This window comes from Panthera pardus, unplaced genomic scaffold, assembly GCF_024362965.1.
Source record: "Panthera pardus isolate Hobbes unplaced genomic scaffold, ASM2436296v1 HiC_scaffold_27, whole genome shotgun sequence".
Taxonomy (NCBI): Eukaryota; Metazoa; Chordata; class Mammalia; order Carnivora; family Felidae; genus Panthera; species Panthera pardus.
The window spans coordinates 2,710,852-2,735,683 of record NW_026526843.1 but is presented as its reverse complement, the minus strand read 5'-3'; the positions used below and the strand labels follow the sequence as shown (position 1 = coordinate 2,735,683).

The window sequence follows — 24,832 nt, the reverse complement described above, 5'->3', positions numbered from 1 at the left end:
CTCCCCTTTCTCCTTTTGCAAAAATTTCCAAAAAGCCTTCTTTAAAGTGCCTACTATCTAACATCCCGTGAGAGCCAACATGGGAATGACTGAAATTTAATCTCATGTTGATTAGCTTTGCTCTTTTCACTTGTCTTTTTACTCATTACTTGAAAGCCACTGCGTTTTCTTAGATTTGACTAATCTACAAAATTGTACCTTTTCTCTTAGATATGACACACTAACCTGTGAATAGGTCAGAACTCATTGCAGCTCCTTAGCACAATATTTGATTTTGACCCATTTGTCAAATATTCAGTGTTTTCCTCGGCTTGGGATAGACATTAAAAAACAACAACAGCTTTCAATCCAAACTATTAAATGTTCCTAAAAGGAAAACTATCCCTGAATCTCACCCAAAGACTCAATTATAGAAGTAGGCCTAGTATCTCCACTTTTAGAATGGAATTTGTGTGAGGTGAGAAATATGGTTTTAAATGCTATGTAGTATTAACACAATTCTGTCTCCTTAAATGAACTCTGATCAGCTTTGTTGGTCACAGAGGAATTATTCCATAGGTGTTTTGTTTTGTTTTGTTTTGTTTTGTTTTGTTTTGTTTTTAACTTGGCAGGGTTTACTGTGACTAAGCAGATCAGTCTAAAGTTGGATCACGTAAGGTTGAGTGAACCAACTTAGATAACACCTACTATCACCCTTGATTGAAGGAAGCTGTTTCACTCCCCAAGAGCAAATTTTGGATGCCATTACGGTGTATGGCACATACATACGGTGTATGGTTCTTTCCACACTGGTAAGACAGTGAAATTATCTTTGTTCTTTGGTCACTAGGTTATAAAAAAGGGGTGTGAAAATTACTTGAAGTTACCTAGATTGACTGACCTGACTCCCAAATGCACCAATAGACAGTTTTTGCAGTTGTGAATTGACTCAGAATAGGAAATAGGTGAACTCTGATAGCAGACTTTGAGGAAGGACACATTCTCCTCTAGTCCTGGCGCAGCATGTTTTTTTTCTTTTTTAGCACAGGGTTACCAAAAATCCTTCCCTGCCTTTGTGTTGAATGCTTCTTCATTAATACTTAGTGCTTTTTCTATTTCCTTTTGTTTCTTTCTTGGCCCTATCTTTACCTACAGTTGTGCAGTGTCATCACCTAGGATCCCCTTCTAGATCACTAGCGTCTACAGGTGCTCCCGTGAAAGATGGCAGCAGCCTAGTATACTTCTTAATTGTAGGAGCGACAGTCACTGGGGCAGGAGTTTATTATGTAAGATGCTTACACTAAAATATATTTCGGGGTAGGGTGGGTGAGACCATGGTACTAATGAAAACTTGATCCATTAGAATACAGTGAAGTATTCACAGCATGTGCTTTCTAGGTATTTATCAAAGGGACATTGTCAGTCACTAGGGAGCCCTCAGATCTCATCTTTCAAACTGTTGAAGCCCTACCAGATGTATCTAAAGCTATCATACATTTAATTATTATAGATCATTCTCATTAACCCTTTCTTTGAAACTTTTGCCAAGTTCATAATTCTTTTTTAAGATGCTAAATTATATTGTGCTTCAGTGCTGCAGACCTAACAAGATAGTCTCAAACAGTAAACATTGAATAAGCAAGCAAAAGGAACTTGAATACCATCCATTTTAGATCATTTTAGGTAAAACGTAATTTTTGTGTTTTGTCAGAAATGATCAACCTGACTTTTATTGTGAAAAGGCATTTTATTGAATGCTTCTGAGGAGGTCCAAAAAAGCCACAGAATTACAGTATTCTCCCCACCCACCCCCAGCCTCTATTTCAAAGTAAATTCATTTGGCAGTGTCCCTTTTGTAATCTCTAATTTGGTCAAACTAGTGGCTGAAGTGGTACAAGCTAACACATTTGTGTAGACTGCTTTCATAAATGCCTCTCATTCATAATTGAGATACTACCCTCTGAGCCTTACCTTTTCCATTTCCTAGCTCTCAGCATTTGCCATCAGTTCCACCTCATTCATTCAAAACTGGATTTAAAGTGTTTGCATCTGATATGTTTGTAACAACTGAAACCTTATAAGCCTCTGGTTTATGTTGCTGTACCAGAGTTGGATGGCCTTCACAGAGCTGGCCAGGCAAACCTCTTGATGCCAGGCCACAAGACAGGGGCCATTCACTGTTGCTTTCTCTTGCCCTGGAAACATCTACGAAGCACAAGTTCCTCTCAAGCCATTCACTCAAATGCCTCATTGCCCTCTGTGTTTATCCAACACTGGTGATAGTAAAGCTAATTATAGTGCTTTCAGGTTAAATGATAAGCTTTTGTCTACCTACAACTGTTATTGAACTATTCTGTAAGGTTTTATATTAGGTTTTAAATAATTTAAAATGTGATCTCAGGCAGCTTAGATTTTCATCCTCTGAAACTGGTCTTAGTCTCACAAGAACTGTTAACTTAAAATCAGAATTCAGATTTGATGAGATATAGCTATAAGTTATTTAGATTTGATGAGATATAGCTATAAGTTATTTAGTGTTTGTATGAGTCTGCTCTGGCTGCTGTAAAAAGATAGCACAGAGAGAGAGAGAGTGATATTTACTTAAAGCTAGATCCATAAATATATGTGTATATAAATATATAAGTATATAAATATAAATATATGACAAACCCCACTAAACTTCAAGATATTTCTTGGTCTGCTCTACCCCTCATGTGTGAAACCATTAGGAGGTGTAAGAGAGCCTAGGCTATTTTTGGATGTTCCTCTCTGTCTGAGCATGACGCATTTCTTTTCACTCATGTTGACCAGCTTCAGCCATCTTTTTGGTAAAATTCCCTTTCTTAAAAGAAATAACTTTTTAGGTGCGGGTAAGGTAAAAACTTTCTTCCTGAAATTAATGTTAGTTGAGTTCAGTGTATTAATTTGGTGAATTTAGTGGTAAATTCAAGGACTAGCCATTTTCTTTTAATATACAGTACTTAATTTTCTAACCCATTCATATCATATGTTAGATGTTCCCAGGCTAATGAATGTTAAGCCCAGATCTCAGAGTATAGATTCCTCATTACAGCCCATTGCCTAATGGGCTGCTCTGTAAAGGGGCTCATAGAAATATTCTTAGGACATGTCTTATGACACTTCTTCTGATTGCCCTTACTTTCTCCTCCAATTAATTAATAACCTAGGATTTCAGTTGACATAAATCACTTAAATTTCTGTCTTGTTGAGCCTGTGGAGTACAAAAGAACAAAAGTGTTGTAATTAAAATAAATCATTCTTGCCAATTTAGAAAAAACATCTCCAACAAACTCTGATGCTGTATTAAAAAAAAATCTAGTCATAATGTTAAGGGACTCTTTTTCAAGTTGAACAGCTAGAAAAGATAGTATATTTGAAATAGGTGATTAAGCAGGGTGTTTCACCCTTGGTAAATATCTGAGTGTCAAAAAAAGGAGAGACCATTGAGGGAAAGATTAGTTACTCTAGAAGACTAGGATACAGGGAGTCATGTTTCAGGGCATTATCTGAGTACCCAGAAAAACTTGGGACATCTACCTGGAAAACTTAATGTCCCAACTTCGTACCCAAAACCGTATAGCTTGGTTTCACAACTAGTATCCAGCATGGTCCAAAACCCCTTTTATAAAGTTTAGCATTTTATTCTTCTAGTATAAAATGATTTTCTTTTTTTCTTTAGCTGTACCTTCAGACTTAAATATAAGGAAAATTCTTTACATAGAGCCTAAGGAAATTTTTTTTAATTTATTTTGAGAGAGAGAGAGAGAGAGAGAGAGAGGAGGGGCAGAGAGAGAGAGAGAGAAAGAATCCCAAGCAGGCTCAACACTGCCAGCGTAGAGCCTGATGCAGGGCTTGAACCCATGAACTGTGAGATCATGACCTGAGCTGAAGTCAAAAGCCAGATGCTCAACAAACTGAGCCACCCAGGCACCCCAGAGCCTAAGGAAATTTGAAAATGGAACATTTTCATCTGCTTACCTGTAGTCTTTCTAGGCCAGTGTGTACATACTCAGTTTTTTTTTTTCTTGAGAAAGTAATTTTGCCTTAATGATGTTAACATAGAAGAACTTACTTCATGTAGACAAAAGCTTCTCATTTAATTGAAAGATACTGATATTACTTACGGTGTGAGCTGACTTTATGATAAAATAAATTTTCTCCATGTTTGGATCTGCAGGCCTACAAGACTATAAAAGATGACCAAAAAAGATATAATGAAAGAATGTCAGGGTTAGGGCTAACACCAGAAGAGAAACAGAAAATGGCCACATCACCTGGTGAGTATCATTTGAGGCTCAGTATGTGAAGGGCAAGTTAAAAACAGTTTGGGTGTTGTGCTTTGCACATGTCTTATAGACAGGACAATGCTATGAGATGGTAAGATTCTAAAAACTATGGAATTACCCCAGACATGGGAGTAATTTATTAAAGTATTTGACTGGAATTTGGGTTTGAGAATAGTTATTAATGATGATTATGTTGGTTGGTTATTTTTCTTTATATTGGACTCTTAAAAGGCAAGCTTTAAATTACAAAGGCAAGCTTGGTGAGGAAAATTTTTGGAAAAGACATGAAAGCCTTTTTTTTGATGAGGAAATTCTTTTGGTCTGTTTTGTTCCCCGTTAGAGTCTTTGGAGTTTTCTATTTGTTAAAAGATACATTTGTTTCCCTATAACACATAGCCCTAGCAATCAGTTCCATCCCCATGACTGGCTTGAGTTTTCAGAGAGGAATGTTTTAATCCTTTAATAAGTCCTACAACTCTGGGTGGGCGATTTGCATCACTTTCTTCAGCAACACCTCCTTATTCCTGAACACTGTATAATAATTCCCAATTGGCCTGCTGAGTTTCCCCCCCTTTATTGCTAACAAAAGCTGAAACTGAACTTGATATTTCTTCTTTTTTAAATTTTTTTTACATTTATTTATTTTTGAGAAACAGAGTGAGACAAAGCGTGAGCGGGGGAGGGGCAGAGAGAGAAGGGGACACAGAATCTGAAGCAGGCTCCAGGCTCTGAGCAAGCAGTCAGCACAGAGCTTGATGGGGGGCTCGAACCCATGAACTGTGAGATCATGACCTGAGCCGAAGTCGGATGCTCAACTGACTGAGCCACCCAGGCACCCCTGAACTTGATATTTCTTGTTGGTCAGTAGGAAGTGAATGGAAAGAGCAGAAGCTTTCTTTTTTTAAAAATTTTTTAAATGTATTGATTTTTGAGAGACAGAACACGAGCAGGGGAGGGGCAGAGAGAAAGGGAGACACAGAATCCAAAGCAGGCTGCAGGCACTGAGCTGTCAGCACAGCTGACAATGCGGAGCTTGAACTCAGGAGCCATGAGATCATGACCTGAGCCAAAGTCAGACGCCCAACCAACGGAGCCATCCAGGTGCCTCAGAAGCTTTCTAACATATTTCCAATAGCTAGACATTTAAGCTAGGTTCTAGTTCCGACAGACTTAATGAATGAACAACATTGGCCAAATCAGTCACCTCTTCAGGGGCTATTTTTCACTTATGAAATGAAAGATATACTTGTTTTTCCTGTCCCATCAGGTGGCTGTGATGTTTGTCAAGATTAACATAGGTACAGCATTTTGCTAGCCTCACATAAAGGGTTGAGACAAGTGCAAGCTGATTTTCTTTTTTAATAGTGGCAAGGACTCATCTGAGATTTCCAGAAAATTAACCCTGTCTGGTCTGTTGTCTGCAGCTCCAGAAGGAGAACCAGTTCCTCAAGTCAGGGTACCAAGTCATGTTCCGTTCCTTCTCATCGGAGGAGGCACTGCTGCCTTTGCTGCGGCCAGATCCATCCGGGCTCGGGATCCGGGGGCCAGGGTGAGGCGCACAGTCTTGCTTGGCATGGAGGGTGTGGTCCGCAGGCCCTTAGCCCGTGTGAACACGTTGACATCTGCCTCTTAAATGACCTGGCTCTGATAAGTATTATTATTTTATACCTAAAGGTACTGATTGTGTCTGAAGATCCAGAGCTGCCATACATGCGACCTCCTCTTTCAAAAGAGCTGTGGTTTTCAGATGATCCAAATGTCACAAAGACGTTGCGATTCAGACAGTGGAATGGAAAAGAGAGAAGGTGTGTTCGCTTATGTAAAATGGGCCTGTCTAGCAACTTCAGCTAAGCATAAGGAATGGGTCAGGATTTTGCACAGAGCCGTGTGCAGCACATAGGAGAGACGACATGGCCACACAGCGGAGTCTGATGTGGTACACGCTTGGCACAGCTCAGAGGCAACAGGATACAGTGGCAGGAGGCCTGGATTCTGTCATCAGATCTGCCAGCAAGTAAAGCTGTAGTGTTGGCCTCTGAAGTACTACTGCTCCTATCTCCGGGACCTTTCTGTTAGACTTCTACAGTGAAGATCGGCTTGGCCACTGTTGTCCCTCCTTACATGACACTTCCCTAGGTGTCTCCCAGAAAAGTAAAAGAAAGACACTGTTCTCTGGCATTTTCTTTGATGCCCTAGCAGGGTTTCAGAATTGTGGGAATGCCGTAAGGAAGAACCTCTTTATTAAAATGTTTACATGAAAGACTTGGAAATACAGGTCCTGAAGCCTTTTCCTTCTAAGGGACTCCATGGATCTCTTGATTCCAGTACTGCTTTGGGGTTCCAATGTTTTTCTCATTAGTGTTTGTGTTGATACTAGACTAAATTTTACAAATCTACCTACCTCCCTCACCCCCATTATCATGTTCTGTTCTCAAGCAGGATGCGTGCTGTCAGTTATATTAGCCACCCCTTGATTAGTATCTCATAGCTAATGTCTGCTATTTGAGGCAAAATCCTCTCAGGAGCTAGATGTAGCTGTCCATTGACCAGCCATTCTAGACAACTTATTTGCGTGGATGTGTGAATACCAGCTCCTTGGGTGGTCTTCCTGTTCTAATTTTGAAATGAGCCTAAATCCAGAGCAGGGTTTCTCAGCCTACTGGCTAAGGTCTGGATAATTGGCATTTAGGTCTTGATAATTCTTTGCTGTGGGGGCTGGTGCATTATAAGATGTTTAATAGTATCCCTGGCATCTCCCACTAGATACCAAAAGCATCCCTCCCCCTAAGCTGTTACAGCCAAAAATGCCTCTAGACATTGCCAAGTGTCCTTGAGGGGGCAGAATTGCACCCAGTTGAGAACTGCTGTCCTAAAATACATCTGTGTACTGGGTGCTTGGGTGGCTCAGTTGGTTAAGCGTCTGACTCTTGATTTTGGCTCAGGTCGTAATCTCATGGTTTGTGAGTTTGAGCCCCATGTCCAGCTCTGTGCTGACAGCGCGGAGCCTGTTTGGGATTCTCTCTCCCTCTCTCTCTGCTCCTTCCCCGCTCGTGCTCTCTAAATAAATAAACACACAAACAAACTTAAAAAATAAAATATCTCTGTATAAGACACAACTAAGATTTAGTGGTCTTGGAAACTTACTCTGGAAAATGTTCCTGAAAGTTTTTCATGATGAGAACAATTTTACTAAGGCTATGGGGGAAGTTGATAGCAGTTCCGGATGCTTATAACATTTTCTCCCTTCCTCTTTGTACAGCATTTATTTCCAGCCACCTTCTTTCTATGTCTCTGCTCAGGACCTGCCTCACATTGAGAATGGTGGCGTGGCTGTCCTCACTGGGAAGAAGGTGAGCTAACATGCTGCTTCCCTTGTCAAGTTCCATGTGGGCGGCAAGTATGGTGACCTGTATTCCCATGACCATTTACGTCTCTCCTGCCATTGTAGTTCATCAAAAAAGGATCAAGTCATTTTAGGTTTAATATTGCCAGTCTTCACTGCTTAGTGTTTCTTCCTGGGGAAAACACTAATCTCAAAGCCTAGAGTAGCATCCCAACTAAACATAGAAACTAAACATAGTTTTTCCACACTAACATTTCCTTGGGATTACTGATGACAAGAGACTGACAAATGTATATTATTCAAGATAGTAAGATAATTTAGAGGTTACATCCACATGGGAAATATTGTTAGACTTTACAAAGGTGAGTGCCTAAGTAATGGGAGCAGTTATTGGAGGGCATTTGTGAGGTCCAGGGAGGGTTTTGGGGTTTTTTTGTGCTATGTTTCATTTTTGTTAATGTGGGGGTACTAGGGTATGTTTGTAAACTAATGACAGTGTTACAGTAGAGAGGAGCAAAGCCCAGAGTAGATGGGATCCAGAGCACAGGTGGTGGCATTGACCTTTGATAGGGATAAGCCCACTTTTCTATAAGGAGCCATAGGCAGCGGAGGTGGAAATAGGTTTATGGATAAGCTATTAACGAGATGTAATGTATGTATTAAGTACCCTCTGTGTGTAAATAGCACACAGGCCCTGACCTCCAGGGGCTAACAGTATTTAGGCAGAAACATGAACAGATGATTGTAACACATAGATGTGGAGTAAGAAAGATAGGCATAATGTGTTTTGGGAATTACTAGGAAGCATGCCCTGTATAGTGATGGTTTCAGGGAAGGCTTCCTGGAGGAGGAGCTCTTATAGAATGGGAGATTTTATGGAATGAAGAGGGATACACTAGATTCGTGGTAAGTGAAAAGAATTCAAGTAAAACACAGCATAAGCAAAGACACAAGGGTATGAAACAGCACGTTTGGTGCAGTGAAACAAGCAGCCAGCTACTAATAGAGCAAAGTATAAGTTAAAGTATAAGTTAAAGAAAGTATAAGTTAAAGAACAGCAGGAAATGACACTGAGAAGTCACACAGGGGCCCAATCATGGACGGCTCTGTTGTATAAAAACTTGAGCTTTTTCCTGTGGGCATTGGGGGGCTGTTAAGTTTTAGACAAGGACATAAAACAGATTGAATTTTAAGTAATCACTGTATTGGCTATGAGAAGGATGGATTTCAGAGGGACAAGACTAGAAGTAGAGCATTTTGAAGACTATTGCAATAATCCAGGCAAGAGATGATAGGAACCCAAATTAAGGCAATAATGGTAGTGATGGTGTAGTGGTGATGATGAAGAAGCAGCAGCAGCAGTAAGCACAATTTTAAAATGCTTTACAGGTATTGTCTCATTTTGTCATAATAATCTTCTCAGGTAGGTAGTATTGTTGGCCATTTTATAGAGAAAGAAATTGAGATTAAAAAGAGGTCAACCAACTTGCCCAAGATCATACAGCTAATAAGTAGTGGATTACAGAATTTGAACCCAGATCAGTCTGACTGCAGAGCCCACGCTCTTAATAACACCATTTTAGAGCTTGCCTTTTTTTTTTTTTTTTTGGCTATAGCTTCCTGATAGAGAGGTGATGGGGAGTGGGAGGCAGACTGAGACCTGCTTAGAAGGCAGCCTTGATAGGGCGTGGCGATAGACTGAAGGTGGGCCGTGAGGGAGAGGGAAGAGGCAGAGATGACTTTCTGATTTCCAGCTTGTGTGGTAGGTGGTGGTTACCCCCAGCTGAGAGAGATGTTACAAAAGGAAGACCTAGTTTAAGGGGGAAGGAAAATTTAGTTTTGGACTGTTACGGATGAAATGGCGTATAAGTGTAGAGATGTCCATGGGGCAGTTGGATATGTGACTGTGACACTCAGAAGAGGGGTCTGGGCTTGGATAGGGATTCAGGTATCATCCACGTATGTGTAGGGGTTGAAACCATGAGAGTGGGTGAGGCGTCCTGTGGAGAACTTTGCAGTCAGAAGGGAAATGCGGCAGGGATGGAACCCTGGGGAATCCAGCTTTGAGGAGGCAGACTGAAGAAGAGCCCCCAAAGGAAAGTAGGAAAGAAGTTAAAGGAGGAGAGCCCAGGACAGGTGCCAAGTGAGACTGGAGAGAGTTTCAAGAAGGAGGATGTGGGGGTGCCTGGGTGGGTCATTCAGTTAAGCATCCAACTCTTTGGATTTTGGCTCAGGTTGTAATCTCACATTTTGTGGGTTCAAACCCAATATCAGGCTCTTCACTGACAGCGTGGAGCCTGCTTGGGATCCTCTCTCTCCGCCCCTCCCCAGCAGGTGCTCTCTAGCTCTCAAATAAATAAACTTTAAAAAAAAAAAGGAGGAGGATGTTATTGACCTTCCTCCTTGCAGCAGAGGGATCTGGTAGGAAAAGAACTGTAAGATGAGCCACAGACTCAGTGGTTCAGATGTCATCATGAAGTTCGAAAAGAGGATAAAGTACTCCTTCAAAATGTAAATGAGAAAATGGAGACTGCAATTGGACAGGCCCTGGAGAAGGACATAGAGTCAGAGGTGGGGCTCTGAGGATGGGACAGACCTAAGCGTGTGAATGGGCCAAAGGCCTAAGATGTCAGCAGAGAAGGACAGGAGTGTGTGGTAACTAACAGGGGGTGGGGGTCAGGCACAGAAACATCTCAGAAAGGACACCTCATCCCAGAAGCTAGAAGGAAGGAAGTAAAGTTTTTATTTGGGGGTTGGGAGGTGAGAAGCCTTATGGGAACCTGAGCAAGATCATATCCTATAGCTTCACTTGTTTTTGCAGTAAACTAGGATACCAGGTGGTTGGTTATCTGAGACTGAGCAGTGTGCCAGTTGAGTCACTGACTTACTGGGGCTGTATTGAAGAGAGAGCTTACCCAAGGACAAACCGGAAGTGTCTAAAGCAGCTACTCACCCAACCAGTCACAGTTTACATCATTGCCTCCAGAAAGCTCGACTGAGGGCATGTGTCACATGTCTCTAGAGCTACCTGTACAACCTTTATCAGAGCATTTCTCACTCTTGAATGTAGTGTTTGTTAAATTGTCTGCCTTGGCTACTGGACTCTGGAGGCGGGGAAGGTAACTTTTTCTCACCATTGTGTCCCGAACACTTAGCATGGTCCCTGACATAGTAGGTGCTTAGTAAATGTGTCTTGAATGAATGGCCTCACAGCTAGTAAGGAGGGGAGCAGAGACTGGGTCTCTAGTCTCTCTGACTACAGATGTCAAGCTCTTCACCGTAAGGATTAGGGTTCAAGGAAATTAGAGGTGGTAGCAAGAGAACAGTTTGGGTGACCTACCATGAGCCCAGATTAGTTGGAATGGATTAGCCCACTGGGTAAGCAGAGAAAATTAAAAGCATATATAGATGACAGTGGGCCTGAGAAAAAGCTGGAAGAATGGAAATTTGTGACCAAAAAGTGGGATATTCAAGGTAGAAGTAGAGCTTTAAGATACAGGATTCTGGATGTGGCTCACAGGAAAAGTATGAGCCAGATTCCAACAACTTCAGTGAATGAGGAGTGACCGGGAGGTGGCTGGATAGCAGTGATTGGTAGGATACAGGCTGGTGCAGCATGAGGGTACAAGAATCTGGAAGCAGCTGCAGCAGCAGCAGCAGCAGCCAATACCTGCCCTGGGTGTGATGAGGAGTGTGGGTGAATAAGCAGTCTGTACGTGTGAGGTATCCTTGGCGGGAGAGCTGAGTTTTAGTGAAGGATAGAAGTTGGACAAAATCTTGTAAAAATGTTGAGAATGTAGGAGCATTGTTAACGAAGAAGGTTTCCAAAAAGCCAAATAGAAAAGTCTGTCTCTGTTCTCCATTTCCACAAATTGTGCAGGGACTGTGGGGACTGTAAGGATTTGTTTTAATGTTAGTTGCGTAAGACTATGACCACTCGGGGCACCTGGGTGGTTCAGTGAGTTAAGTGTCCGACTTCGATGCAGGTCATGATCTCATGGTCCATGGGTTCAAGCCCCGCATTGGGCCCTCTGTTATCAGTGTGTAGCCCACTTTGGATTCTCTCACCCTTTTTCCTCTTTCTCTCTCCCCCAACCCCCGCGTGCGCACACACAGACACACACTTTCTCTCTCTTAAAAATAAACAGTAAATTAAAAAATCTTAAAAAAAAAAAAAAAAAGCAACTGTGACCACTTGAAGAGGCTGGATATCAGAAACCGTGGTGCCAGTGATTACTTAGAAATGGTTTCTTGGGGCACCTGGCTGGCTCAATCGGTTGAGTGTCTGACTTCGGCCCAGGTCATGATCCTGCGCTTTGTGGGTTCGAGTCCCATGTTGGGCTCTGTGCTGACAGCTCAGAGCCTGGAGCCTGCTTCAGATTCTGTGTCTCCCTCTCTCTATGCCCCTCCCCCACTCTCTCTATCTCCCAAAAATAAATAAACATAAAAAAAATATAAAAAAATATAAATAAATGGTTTCTTAAGCATCACCTTAGGTCAAGAACTAATTCTTCTCACTAGACTGATGGCTAAAAGGTACAGGGTTCCTTTTTGGGGTAATGGAAATGAGCTATAATTATAGTGGTGATGGCTGCACAACCTTGTGAATATACTAAAAACCACCAAATTGTACACTTTAAAGTGGTAAATTTTATGTTGTGTGAATTATGTCTCAATAAAAAACTGTTTTAAGCTAATGCATTTCTCCTTTCTGTGTATGTACCAGGTAGTGCAGCTGGATGTGAGAGGCAACATGGTGAAACTTAATGATGGCTCTCAAATAACCTATGAAAAGTGCTTGCTTGCAACAGGTGAGTGTTTCTGGACAGGGAGTTTGTCCCTGGTACAGCTCATTCGAGTTTTAGTATAGAAGACATGACTTAATCTTAAGAAAACCAAACCCAGTATCTCTGAAGTGGTCCTCTTCTCTTGGTGCAAAGCCCAGCTAACTACAGGCATCTGATCAGTAGCCCTGCCAAATTATCCTTGCTGTCACTTCCAGTAAGGGCATGGATGGGTATTGAAGAGAGTGGCCTTTTTTTTCCCTGCTCTCCCTGTTAACCCTTGCCCTCTGCTCTCTGCCCTGTGCCCTGAAAATGATACAGCCTCATGGCCACTACCAATCAGAAATCAAAAGGGGAGATCAAAGCTGTCCCATAAACAAAGCATGCTTTCTGGTGAACCCCCTAGAAGGGATTGGAGAAGCAAAAACTGAGGCCTTGTGGCCATCACTGGAGAGGGCAGGCCCTTTGTAGAGAGACTCTCAAATGGCTTGTCGAAGAAAATTGACAGAAGCCTGCCGGGAGAGAGGTGAGGTGAAGGGAAACAGCCTTCATGCCCTGTGAATGCTGAGGTGGCCCTGGCAGAGAACACCACAGCACCACCTTTGTGAGGGGATTTTCTGGACTAGCTCCAGCTTGTTGGGCTAAAGGGTTTTCCTTCTTCTATTTCTAGGAGGCACTCCAAGAAGTCTGTCTGCTATTGATAGGGCTGGAGCAGAGGTGAAGAGTAGAACAACACTTTTCAGAAAGGTAACTTCTGTAGTGCTTTGGTTGTGTTGGTTTTTGAAGAGGTAGCATAAGCTTGTGGTCCCCAAGCAACCATCCAGGAATCAGGGGACGTGAGTTCCTATTTATCGCTCTTCTACAGACTTGTTATCTGGCCTTGAACAAGTCACTTCCTCTCTCTGCACCTCAAATACCTCACTCAAGGGTTTTCTACTCCTAGGTGAAGAATACATTTACTGTTTTTGATTACTTGCTATGGTTCCTTCTGATTGCCCTTCCATAGTTGTTTTTTTCCTGATACACTGGAACTCCTTATAGCCTCTTGGCATTTTGCATTATAAATGCTACCGTGGAGACTTTGAGGAGAAAACTTAAGAATACCTAAGTGAAGGGGCACCTGGGTGGCTCTGTCGGTTAGGCGTCCGACTTCGGCTCAGGTCATGATCTCATTGTTTGAGAGTTCGAGCCCCGCATCAGGCTCTGTGCTGATAGCTTGGAGCCTGGAGCCTACCTCAGATTCTGTGACTGACTAACTCTCTCCCTCCCTCTCTGTCTCTCTCTCTCTCTCTGCCCCTCCCCCACTTGCACTCTGTCTCTGCCTCTCTCAAAAATAAACAAAACGTTTAAAAAAAAAATAATACCTAAGTGAAAAAGGAAGTGGGGGCTTTTCTTCTTAACACTGCTTTACTCATGAAAACAGCTGAAATTTTCCAGCCACTCTTACGGGTATTTGAAAAGATGTGTATCATCCTTTAAATTCTTGATAGAATAAGGTTAATCAGCCTTTGGCACTATGGACATTTGAGGCTGGATAATTGTTTGTTGTAAGGGGCTGGCCTGTGCATGTAGGATATGTAGCAGCATCCCTGGCCTCTCCCCACTAGCTGCAAGTAGCACCTCTTCACACCAAGTTTTGACACCCAAAAATGTCTCCAGAAATTTCCAAATGTCCACAGAGGGAGAGAGGGCAAGACTGCCCCCAGTTGAAAACTACTGACACTAGAAGGAATGTTACAATGGAGAAAGAAATTTATATCAATATCAGAGGCTTGGGCCACCTGAGTGGCTCAGTTGGTTAAGAGACTAACTCTTGGGTTTCGGCTCAGGTAATAATCTCACAGTTCGTGAGTTCACGCCCTATGTGGGGCTCAGGCAAAGAGTCTGCTTGGGATTTTCTCTCTCCTCTCTCTCTGCTCCTCCCCCGCTAATGTGCATGCATTCTCTAAGTAGATAGATAGATGGATAGATGGATAGATAGATGGATAGATAAATAGATAGATAGGCAAAAGCCTGCTTGGGATTTTCTCTCTCCTCTCTCTCTGCTCCTCCCCTGCTAATGTGCGTGCATTCTCTAGATAGATAGATAGATAAAGAAATAAATAGATAGATAGGCAAAAGCCTGCTTGGGATTTTCTCTCTCCTCTCTCTCTGCTCCTCCCCCGCTAGCGAACGTGCATTCTCTAAATAAACAAACAAACAAAACAAACAAAAAAAAAATAACAGAGGTCGGGTGCCTGGGTGGCTCAGTTAACCATCCAACTTTGGCTCAGATCATGATCTAATGGTTCGTGGGTTCGAGCCTTGCGTCAGGCTCTGTACTGACAGCTCAGAGCCTGGAGCCTGCTTTGGTTTCTGTGTCTCCCTCTATCTGCCCCTCCCCTGCTCGTGTTCTGTCTCTCTCTGTCTCTCAAAAATAAAATAAAACATTAAAAAAATAAAAATAACAGAGCCTATAATTGAGCCACTTTATACAAGAAGAAGATTTTATATGCAAATTACTATTATCAAAGATTTAGCAGAAAATTCTTCTCAGTATTATCATCCTATACGTCTTTGGAAAATCAGTGGACTAAACTGGTATGATCCTGCAGATTGGAGACTTTAGAACTTTAGAGAAGATTTCCCGGGAAGTCAACTCAATAACAATAATCGGTGGAGGCTTCCTTGGTAGCGAACTAGCCTGCGCTCTTGGCAGAAAGGGTGAGTACTAGGCAGTGACCTCGATTTTCTCTCTCTGGTCTTATATCCTATGCTTTTTGGGGCTCTCACAAATTCCAGGGATGCATTTTCCAGGATCAGTAGAAAGAGTTTGATTAAGATTTATATGGTAAGGGGCACCTGGCTGCCTTAGTCAGTAGAGCATGCACCTCTTGATCTTGGGGTATGAGTTCAAGCCCCATGTTGGGGGTAAGGTTTACTTAAAAAAAAAGATTTATATGGTGTAAAGCTAAGCACTGAGCTTAGTTCTCATGAGGAATCCCTTAGTGAACAAAAAGCTGTCATTTGAGCAACTGAGCAGAACTGCTTTCCTTCCCTTCCTCTAGCCTCTAAGCCAGGACTCCTTTGAAACAAAATATTAAGGAAAGTGAGTTATTAAGATGGTAAGTGCAATATAGACTACAGAATCATATGTATATTTGAACTGCTATTCCCTGTAAAAGTCAGTCTTCAGACACACAGTGGTTCCCAGTTGGGAACTGTGTGTTCCAGTTTGAATGTTTCATTGCAACCGTTTTTCTTAATGTTAGTTTTCAGCTCTGTGAAATCAGGGCATCTTTCTCAGGAGGGTGCTTACTGTTGAGAGGTCGTAAGGCACCTGTGTAAGTCTGAGGTGATGCCTGGGTGTAAGTGCACTTAATTCACTTATAGATGAATCCAGGGATGGCAGTTCTGGCACCTGTTATATTTGCCTTGTCAGTGCCCTCGTGCCCCAGTGACCCACAGATAGGAGCTCTGGCCTGGGTCGCAGCATTGCCCAGCATATAGTGAATGGCTACCTGCTGCTCCTTTACTTCTCTTCCAGTCTTTCCAGGATTGGCTTTCACCTCCCACTATACACTCTGTTTCTTCTTCCCAGCTCGAGCTTTGGGTACAGAAGTAATTCAACTCTTCCCTGAGAAAGGAAACATGGGAAAGATCCTCCCTGAATACCTCAGCAACTGGACCATGGAAAAAGTCAGACGAGGTAGGGAGACTCCTTCCATATGCTGCTACTCTTTCCTTTGAGTTAGGCCTAAAGCAAAGTTAGCTTCTTTGGGAACCCCCTTGCCATACACCATATCACCTGACAGATGAAGTATTTCCACCATTCTCCAGTCATCCAAGTTCACGTAGGTGTTCTGAATCTGATGCACCAAATTTCTGGAAGTACTGAAAGTGAACTGTGGGTGTGGGGTCTCCAAGGCTGCCTGCATACTGATGATTACCGGTTTTATGATAGCAGATGCTTTAGTCATCTTCTCTACTTGTCGTGAAGGTGGTACGCTCACAGACTCAGCCTCAGGTCTCATTTGCCTTCACAGAGGGGGTTAAGGTGCTTCCCAATGCTATTGTGCAGTCAGTTGGAGTCAGCGGTGGCAAGTTGCTCATCAAGTTGAAAGACGGCAGGAAGGTAAGGAGGGGAAGATGGGCTGCCAGATCTTCCAGCTCTGCCCCCTGCCTTTCCTTATTCTTACTCCTTCATTTGATAGCAGTAGTTTTCGGGGCAGCCACCATTCACCTGTCATAGTTTTCTGAATGAACTTTCCATCCATTAACATAAGAATGATGAGGGGTGCCTGGGTGGCTCAGTCCGTTAAGCCTCCAACTCTTGATCATGGCTCTGCTCATGATGACATACTTTGTGAGTTCAAATCCCATGTTGAGCTCTGTGCTGACAACGTGGAGCCTGCTTGGGATTCTGTCTCTCCCTCTCTCTGCCCCTCCCCTGCTTGCGTGCACACACAATCTCTCTCAAAATAAATAAATAAACTTTAAAAAAGAGGCCTTTTTAAAAATAAAAAAAAAATAGGGCGCCTGGGTGGCTCAGTCGGTTAAGCGTCTGACTTCGGCTCAGGTCACGATCTCACGGTCCGTGAGTTGGAGCCCCGCGTCGGGCTCTGTGCTGACTGCTCAGAGCCTGGAGCCTGTTTCAGATTCTGTGTCTCCCTCTCTCTCTGACCCTCCCCCGTTCATGCTCTCTCTCTGTCTCAAAAATAAATAAACGTTAAAAAAATTTTTTTTAAATAAAAAATAAATAAGAATGATGAGAGCCAGAGTAGACACCTGTGAGCCATTTTCCCATAACTCCCTCCTGTCTGTAACAGATTTTTGAGACCTCACAAGGGTGGCAGATTTCTGTTCTGATAATGTGGGGTTTATTTGTGTTTGAGGGAACTTTATGAAGTAGAAGTTTAAATCTATTTATCAGAGTTACCTAAGTTAACCAGTGATTTTTTTTTTTAAGTCTCCAGTTCTGAGTAGAACAATGTGCAGTTGCTATGTCCATAGGCATACATGGAAACCGTGGTAATTGGCTGAAGTATTTCTTTTTTTCCTCAGGTAGAAACTGACCACATAGTGGCAGCTGTGGGCCTGGAGCCCAATGTTGAGTTGGCCAAGACTGGTGGACTAGAGATAGACTCTGATTTTGGTGGCTTCCGGGTAAATGCAGAGCTCCAAGCACGCTCTAACATCTGGGTGGTAAGTGTGCTACAGCACGAGCAGGCATGGTTCCTTGTCCCCAGCCTGTGAGCAGGTCTGCCTGGCAGTGTGCAGAAGCTCACCGAACTTTCTTACCTGAACAGAGCCGGGGTGTAAAGCCCAGGGTAAAGAACAGGAATGTAACTACTTGACTTAGGAGATCAGGTATGGCCTCTTGCCACAAGCCGGTGGAAAAGGAAATGAACAGTGTACATGCCTGCAGAAAGACAGTTCTTCCCATTCTCCAGTTGGCTGCAGCCATCAGCATTACCCGGATGTGCTCATGCCCAGCTTTCACATTGATCTTCTGTTCCCTTTGCCCGAACGTGAGTCCAGGGAATGGAGGATGAGGCAGCTTTATAACATTCTGGAAAGGAAAATTACTCCATTTTCATTATCCTTGAGCACTATTTTTAGCTGTCTTAAAAAAATCTGTTATGACACAAACAAGACTATAGTGTGTAGAAACCATGAGGTAATTTCCCCATTGTTAGATCATTACGAGTGTATTGTGTTTGATTATGGACTCTGCAACTAAGGACATGGGAACTTTGAAGGGTGTTTTTCCCTTAAAGCTTTTTTTTCTTAAAGATAAAGTGTACTGGATTTTTAAAAACTTGTCATAAAAGCAATCTGCACTCAATATGGAAGACACAGACAAGAAGGGGGAAGGTGGGAAAATCACCTATAGCAAGCACCAGTATTTTGGTGTATTTCCTTCCCTTCATTTTCTTGTGCATCAGATTTTTTTCCTTTGTTGTAGATGGTCATGGTGAGTGTGCTTTATATGAACACTTGTATTCTCCTCTTTTTCACTTTCCCTTCTAACGTATCTTCCACGTTGCTTCATAATCTGCAGTCTAATGACTATATAATAGTCCACCAAGTGGATTTCATCATCCACTTCACCATTGCTCACATGTTGGATTTTTAGGTTGCTTTGGGGGAGTCTGAATAGCCACAAAGATGAACAAAGGGTTAGAGCACTCACGTGCCACATGTTGAGTGAAGGTGGCCTTGTTCACTTCCAGCCGGAGGCCCTCTCTCTGCTTGGAACACTGAGCTCACTCAGTCTGTACCTCTCACCTGGTACCACACTCATTTCCACCGTGCTGTGGTGAGGGGCGATGCTGCATCTTCAACTAGGTGACACCCTCCTTGTGAGCAAAGTGTGGCTCGGGTCTGTCTCAGCCACCCAGACAGGATAATGCTTTGTACAGGAATAAGTTCTCCGGAAATATTTGGTGAATGAAGGAACTGAGGCCGCATGACCAAAATAAAATCTTACCTTGGAAAAGATTTCTAGGTAAGAGGCAGTCACACCTAAAAACTGGTTTCCAGGCATAGGAAAGCATATTCTGCAAACCATGGCTATTAAATATTTGGTCTCTGCTAAGGGCAGAATAAGAAAAGAAATCAGTGTGAGCTGGAGCATAGAAGATTTAGGTTAGCTTTGTGGAAGCACAGATTCGTTTTTTGATTTGTTTTTTTTTTTTTTCAGCCTAGAATACTTTTTTAAAAATGGAATCTCAACTGTTTTTTTTTTAATAGTGTAGGTGTGATTCTGGCCTATAAATGGAAAACATTAGGTAACAGCACAAGGTTTTATTGAGCCCCCAAAAGTATGTTCTGTCTTCAATTTGCTTTTTTATCGTGTGCTCATGTAATGTATTTGTCTCCAAAGGCAGGAGATGCCGCATGCTTCTACGATATAAAGTTGGGTAGGAGGCGGGTAGAGCACCATGATCATGCTGTTGTGAGTGGAAGATTGGCCGGAGAAAATATGACTGGAGCTGCTAAGCCATACTGGCATCAGTCAATGTTCTGGTAATAGTTTTTTGTACCTTGTGGATTCAACTTATTAGAACACAATTACTGAAACCACAGTTACAGTTTGGTTTCCATGTGGGCCAGTTAGCTTAATACAGAGGGGGAAAAATTTCCATCTCATTTCCATGTATTTTACACCCAAGCAGTGTTCCAGTAAAAGGCCCCACCTGGCATAAGTTAGACTAGGAGAATGAGTGGAGAGGGCATCAGCACTTCTGGTAAAATAGGTCAGAGTTTGAGCTCTTAGCTATAGATGGCAGTATATTTTTATTTGTTCTTTGCTGAGCCCAATGTACTGACAAAAAAGGCAGCCCAGGGGCACCTGGCTGGCTCAGTCAGTGGAACATGCGACTCTTGATCTCGGGGCTGTGAGTTGGAGCCCTGCACTGGGTGTAGAGATTACTTTAAGCAAAAAAAAAAAAAAAAAAAGGCAGCCCACTCATATGTAACCCTTAAGATCAGCAATTCAAAGTCAGACATAGGTAGGCAGTTCTCTGGATAGCAAAAAGTTAGCAGTGGACATTCCTGAGTACTGGGACTGGCCTTACTTGGCACGCTCTCATCTTGTTCCTTTGAAAGATGGAATACATAAAAAACTTCAAGGTTTCCAGAACCTCTAAACAATTTCTGTTGGGGAAATTCTCAGCTGGTGAGAGTACATTTTAGGACAATCACACACAGTTTTGTGAGTGGGCAGTAAAAACATAACAGATGGATTTCAGGGTCAACACATGTAAGATAATGCGGTTAAGAAAAAAAATAGTCCGTAGCTATACAAGTATCAGTTAGGTCTCAGGAACACAATCCAGGAGGTCATTGTGGACCAATCCCCGAAGACACCAGTTCATTGAGCTTCTATGGTCAGGAAGATGACAACATGGGAATAAAAAGCAGAACAAAGGGAATATAGTCAATGATATTCTAATAGTGTTGTGTGGGGCAGGTATAGCTCTGCTTGTGGTGAGCATGGCATAATCACTAAGTTTTACACCTGAAACTAACATAACATGGGTGTCAGCTATACTCAAACATTAATTAATTAAATGATGGCAAACTGTAGAGCACCAGAAACAAAACCATGAGTAGCCTCCATGATTTACAAAACCATGGTGTATCTGTGCCTCAAACACTCTCTGAAGTTCCTGACATACTAAGAGCAGGGTATGATAATGATAGGAAAAGTTTCCAAGAGGGACAATTAAAATGACCCAAGTGGATGGAGGCATTGCAGCCTTGATAAAATGAAGGCTCAGAGGAAATACTGTGAGTTGATGAAGCTGTAAAATATCTCAGATTCTGAATTCTAGAAATACGGAGTACTCCTTAAAGCTTCAAAAAGGCAGTTTTAGGATGAGTTAAAGGAAGGTAGTGAATAGTAAACTCAAAGAACCCATCACTCATCAAGTATGGTAAGGGGTAAAAGCATAGATAAATTTAGCAAAGTGTAGATCATTGTATGGATATGTGATATGTATAATGGCTTCCTAAGGGAAATAAAAACTGGTTTGGGATAACCCCGGATGCTCTAGCAAGTGGACAGATCAGTTTGGCGTTTCTCTTGTTGCACCTACCAAGTTCTCTGGTTGGCACGAACCAAAGTGCGGTGTCTTAGAAAAAATACGCCGTTGTGTCATTCTTTGCAGCCCCTTGACAAAACACCCTCTTGTCTCTCTTTCCTTAGGAGTGATTTGGGCCCCGATGTTGGCTACGAAGCTATTGGTCTTGTGGATAGTAGTTTGCCCACAGTTGGTGTGTTTGCAAAAGCAACTGCACAAGACAACCCAAAATCTGCCACAGAGCAGTCAGGTAAGGAAGCCCAACTACTTCTCTTGCAAGAGTGTTGAGCAGCAGTGGTCCAAATTCTCCTGAATAAGGAGTTTCTGTATTGACCAGAGGGCACTGTCAGTGAAAGCCTTTCTTCATGTTGTGCTTTAAAATAAACCATACCCGGGGCGCCTGGGTGGCGCAGTCGGTTAAGCGTCCGACTTCAGCCAGGTCACGATCTCGCGGTCCGTGAGTTCGAGCCCCGCGTCAGGCTCTGGGCTGATGGCTCGGAGCCTGGAGCCTGTTTCCGATTCTGTGTCTCCCTCTCTCTCTGCCCCTCCCCCGTTCATGCTCTGTCTCTCTCTGTCCCAAAAAAAAAAAAAAAAAAAAAAAAAAAAAAAAACGTTGAAAAAAAAAAAATTAAAAAAATAAAAATAAAAAAAATAAACCATACCCGAAGTTCTCACACTTTTGTGGTCTGAGAGCTGGCAAAATCAGGTCTCCTGGTCAAAGGGTAGACTCAGATGTTGTGGGTATCTGTCCTGGACTCTGGACAGTGGCTGGCTCAGCAACTCTTGTTCAGTTTGCCTCTAGGGGATAGGAAGCCCTGTGTGATGAAGAAAACCTGAACTTTTTAAAGATTATTATTATTATTATTATTATTATTATTATTATTATTAGCTTCCTACTAATCCAAAGAACCTTAGTTTAGGCCTGAGAACCGTAGTTTAGGACCTACTATCCTCCACGGACCCTGGGTGGTGAAGAACTGGGCTGAGTAATTCTTGAGCTGCCTGTAATTCCATCTGTCAGGTCTTACTGCCAGGTTTTCTTTAGATGGGAGGCATCTCTCGTGGAATGAACTTCTCTCCCACACACAACTCTCATTAACTCTTAGACCTATTCTCTCTGCCTTCCATGACCCTGGATTAAGTTATTTAACCTTTGTGTCCTCTTGTTAGAGGCATTTCAGAAACAGGTTGCTCTTTAAGGAGAGAGCAAGACATCATAGGGACACGTAGGTCCTTTTTCTGTACAATCCAAGTGATAACATCCACCCGCTCCTTCATTCAGCCCTCCGGGGAAGTGGATCCAGGAGAGGGACTCAGGGACTTATAAACTTCAGATCACCACTCTGTGCACTGGGCAGTATTATTTGGAAACTGGTTGTTCTCAGAGGACAACACACTTCCTCCCCAGAAGGAAACACCTCCACTGTGGTTTTTCCATATTAAAGTGTCCTTTCCTGCTTTGGCCAGAGTGCCTCTAGCAGTACTGCCCAATAGACCTTTCTGCTATAATGGCAGTGTTCTATTTCTGCTGTGTCCAGTACATTAGGCACTAGCTGCATGTGGCTATTTAGCACTTGAAATTTGACTAGTGCAAATGAGGAACTCAATTTCACATTTTATTTAATTTTGGTTAGGGGCGCCTGGGTGGCTCAATTGGTTCAGTGTGTGACTGCGGCTCAAGTCATGATCTCCCGGTTCGTGAGTTTGAGCCCCACGTTGGGCTCTGTGCTGACAGCTCAGAGCCTGGAGCCTGCTTCAGATTCTGTGTCTCCCCCCACCCCCGCCTCTCTCTCTCTCTCTCTCTCTCTCTCTCTCTCTCTCACTCTCTCTCTCTCTCTCTCTCTCAAAAGTAAATAAACATCAAAAAAATAAAATTAATTTTGGTTAAAATAAATTAAGCTTTAATTAACTTTTATTTATTTAATTTTATCTAATTAATTTTAATTAGAATAGCTGTTTGTGGCTAGTGGCTATGATACTGGACCGTGCAGCTCTAGAATGTTTCTCAGAGGGCAAGGGCAAGTCTTCTGCAGTGTGAAGAAATCTAGATACCAGGAAATATCCATAGCATAAATTTAAAATGAGATAGTAAGGGAGGGAAGTTTGGGGTTAGACTGACCCAGTGCCCTGGAGCTGGCAAGGAAGACCTTTTGTTAGCTTTGTCAATGGAGAGGATCTGGAGAAGTCAGTGTTCACTAAGGGGGCATAGAAAAACAAATCATCTAGAAGCAGCTTGAATGAAGCAGGTGTCAAAAGATGCTTGCCTTCTAGAATTTCCTAAGTTCATAACTGACTTTGTTTTGTTTTGATTTTGTCTGTCATGTGGGTTGGCCACAGGGACTGGTATCCGATCGGAGAGTGAGACAGAGTCTGAGGCCTCAGAAATCGCTGTTCCTGCCGGCAGTCCCACAGTCCCCCAGGCCCCAGCTGAAGGGGAGGACTACGGCAAAGGTGTCATCTTCTACCTCAGGGACAAAGTAGTGGTGGGGATCGTGCTGTGGAACATCTTCAACCGAATGCCAATAGCAAGGAAGGTAGGTACCTGTCAGAGCTCCTAGAGGAAGATGGGCAGTGTGGACCAGAAAACGCACTTGGGACTCCATCAAGGTGCCTTGCTGTGCATTGTCCACCTGGGTCAGACTGAGCCTGAGCAGAACAAAGGTGTAGCCTTGCCTCAGGAGCGTTTCTTTTTCACTCAGGACTTGGCTGCATGGCCTGGGAGCTGTTACCCGCTCATTTGGGGTTAACAGAAAGCTGTTCCCACAGCCCTCTCCCAGTGTGATGTGGGGGCTGGCCTGGGCTGCCCCCATTGTGCGGGCCCGCCTGAGTGCACATGAAGTGAGTTAGTGACCCATTGTTACTCTCTCCCTCAGATCATTAAGGATGGTGAGCAACACGAAGATCTCAATGAAGTAGCCAAACTGTTCAACATTCATGAAGACTGAAGCCCCCCACAGTGGAATAGGCCAGCACTTTGCTGTCCCTGACAGCAGTTTGGATGAGCATTTTTTATTCAGCAGACTTCCTCTGTGTGTATGAGTGTGAATGGTAAAATCTTTTGTGAATATTTCAGCCATGTAGACAAATTCTTAATGTTCACATAACTAAATAAAACCTGATTCTTCTAAATTCAATTCTTTTCTGTTTGAAAGGGAGCAGGTGGGTGAGGGGAGGAAAGCTGTGCATATTAGCGAGCAAGCGCACTGGAGCTACGACCAAGTGCGTGATTTTCCTCAGCCTCCTGTTCCCTGCTCCACGCTCTCAGCTTTTTTCAGTTCCCTGAATGTCTCTCTTGCCCCATCCATTGTTGAGTGAGCGAACACATAAACATGTGGAATAGACTCTGATTTACCCAGAATGATTCCTGTTGTCCTGCTCAGAATTGGATTGGTCCTGCAAGGGGCCAGCAAGGTCACTTACTGCAAAAGAAACGGGTTCAGAGACCTGGCGCTTCATGGCTAAACCTGGAGACTGACTCCTTGAGGGATCGTGATCTCTGAACTCCATCTCTCAACTCCTCCATGCACTGTCCCCCAAACTAGAAATCTGCTCTCTCCTAACCCTTTTTACCTAAAACAGGCTTATAGACAACATCTCACTTTCCTGGGGACAGAAGTCAGAGTTTCATAAATCAACTCATTTTTTTACATTTCAATTAGTTAACTTTTAAAAATCAAATCTTGGGGTGCCTGGCTGGCTCAATGGGTGAAGCATATGACTCCTGATCTCGGGATCGTGAGTTCAAGCCCTATGTTGGGCATAGAGGTTACTTATAAAAAAAAAAACAAACAAATCTTGGGGCGCCTGGGTGGCTCAGTCGGTTGAGCAACCGACTTCGGCTCAGGTCAT

At 43.0% G+C, this 24,832-nt stretch overlaps 1 protein-coding gene across 2 annotated transcripts in view; it reads left to right on the top strand.

The window, feature by feature from the left end:
- AIFM1 (apoptosis inducing factor mitochondria associated 1) overlaps positions 1-24,112 on the top strand; it is a 31,807-nt gene extending 7,695 nt beyond the window's left edge. Inside the window, exons 2-16 of one of the 2 annotated variants that reach the window (XM_019427018.2) lie at positions 1,135-1,265; positions 4,178-4,277; positions 5,711-5,835; positions 5,961-6,091; positions 7,546-7,636; positions 12,356-12,440; positions 13,084-13,160; positions 15,008-15,116; positions 15,994-16,101; positions 16,439-16,527; positions 17,457-17,597; positions 19,282-19,424; positions 21,109-21,233; positions 23,321-23,517; positions 23,857-24,112. In XM_019427018.2, the coding sequence (XP_019282563.1) occupies positions 1,135-1,265; positions 4,178-4,277; positions 5,711-5,835; positions 5,961-6,091; positions 7,546-7,636; positions 12,356-12,440; positions 13,084-13,160; positions 15,008-15,116; positions 15,994-16,101; positions 16,439-16,527; positions 17,457-17,597; positions 19,282-19,424; positions 21,109-21,233; positions 23,321-23,517; positions 23,857-23,928 (1,724 nt within the window). In that variant the 3' untranslated portion in view covers positions 23,929-24,112. The remainder of the gene's footprint in view (positions 1-1,134; positions 1,266-4,177; positions 4,278-5,710; positions 5,836-5,960; positions 6,092-7,545; positions 7,637-12,355; positions 12,441-13,083; positions 13,161-15,007; positions 15,117-15,993; positions 16,102-16,438; positions 16,528-17,456; positions 17,598-19,281; positions 19,425-21,108; positions 21,234-23,320; positions 23,518-23,856) is intronic. The other variant, XM_019427016.2, reaches the window with a different exon arrangement.
- Positions 24,113-24,832: the final 720 nt, after the last annotated feature.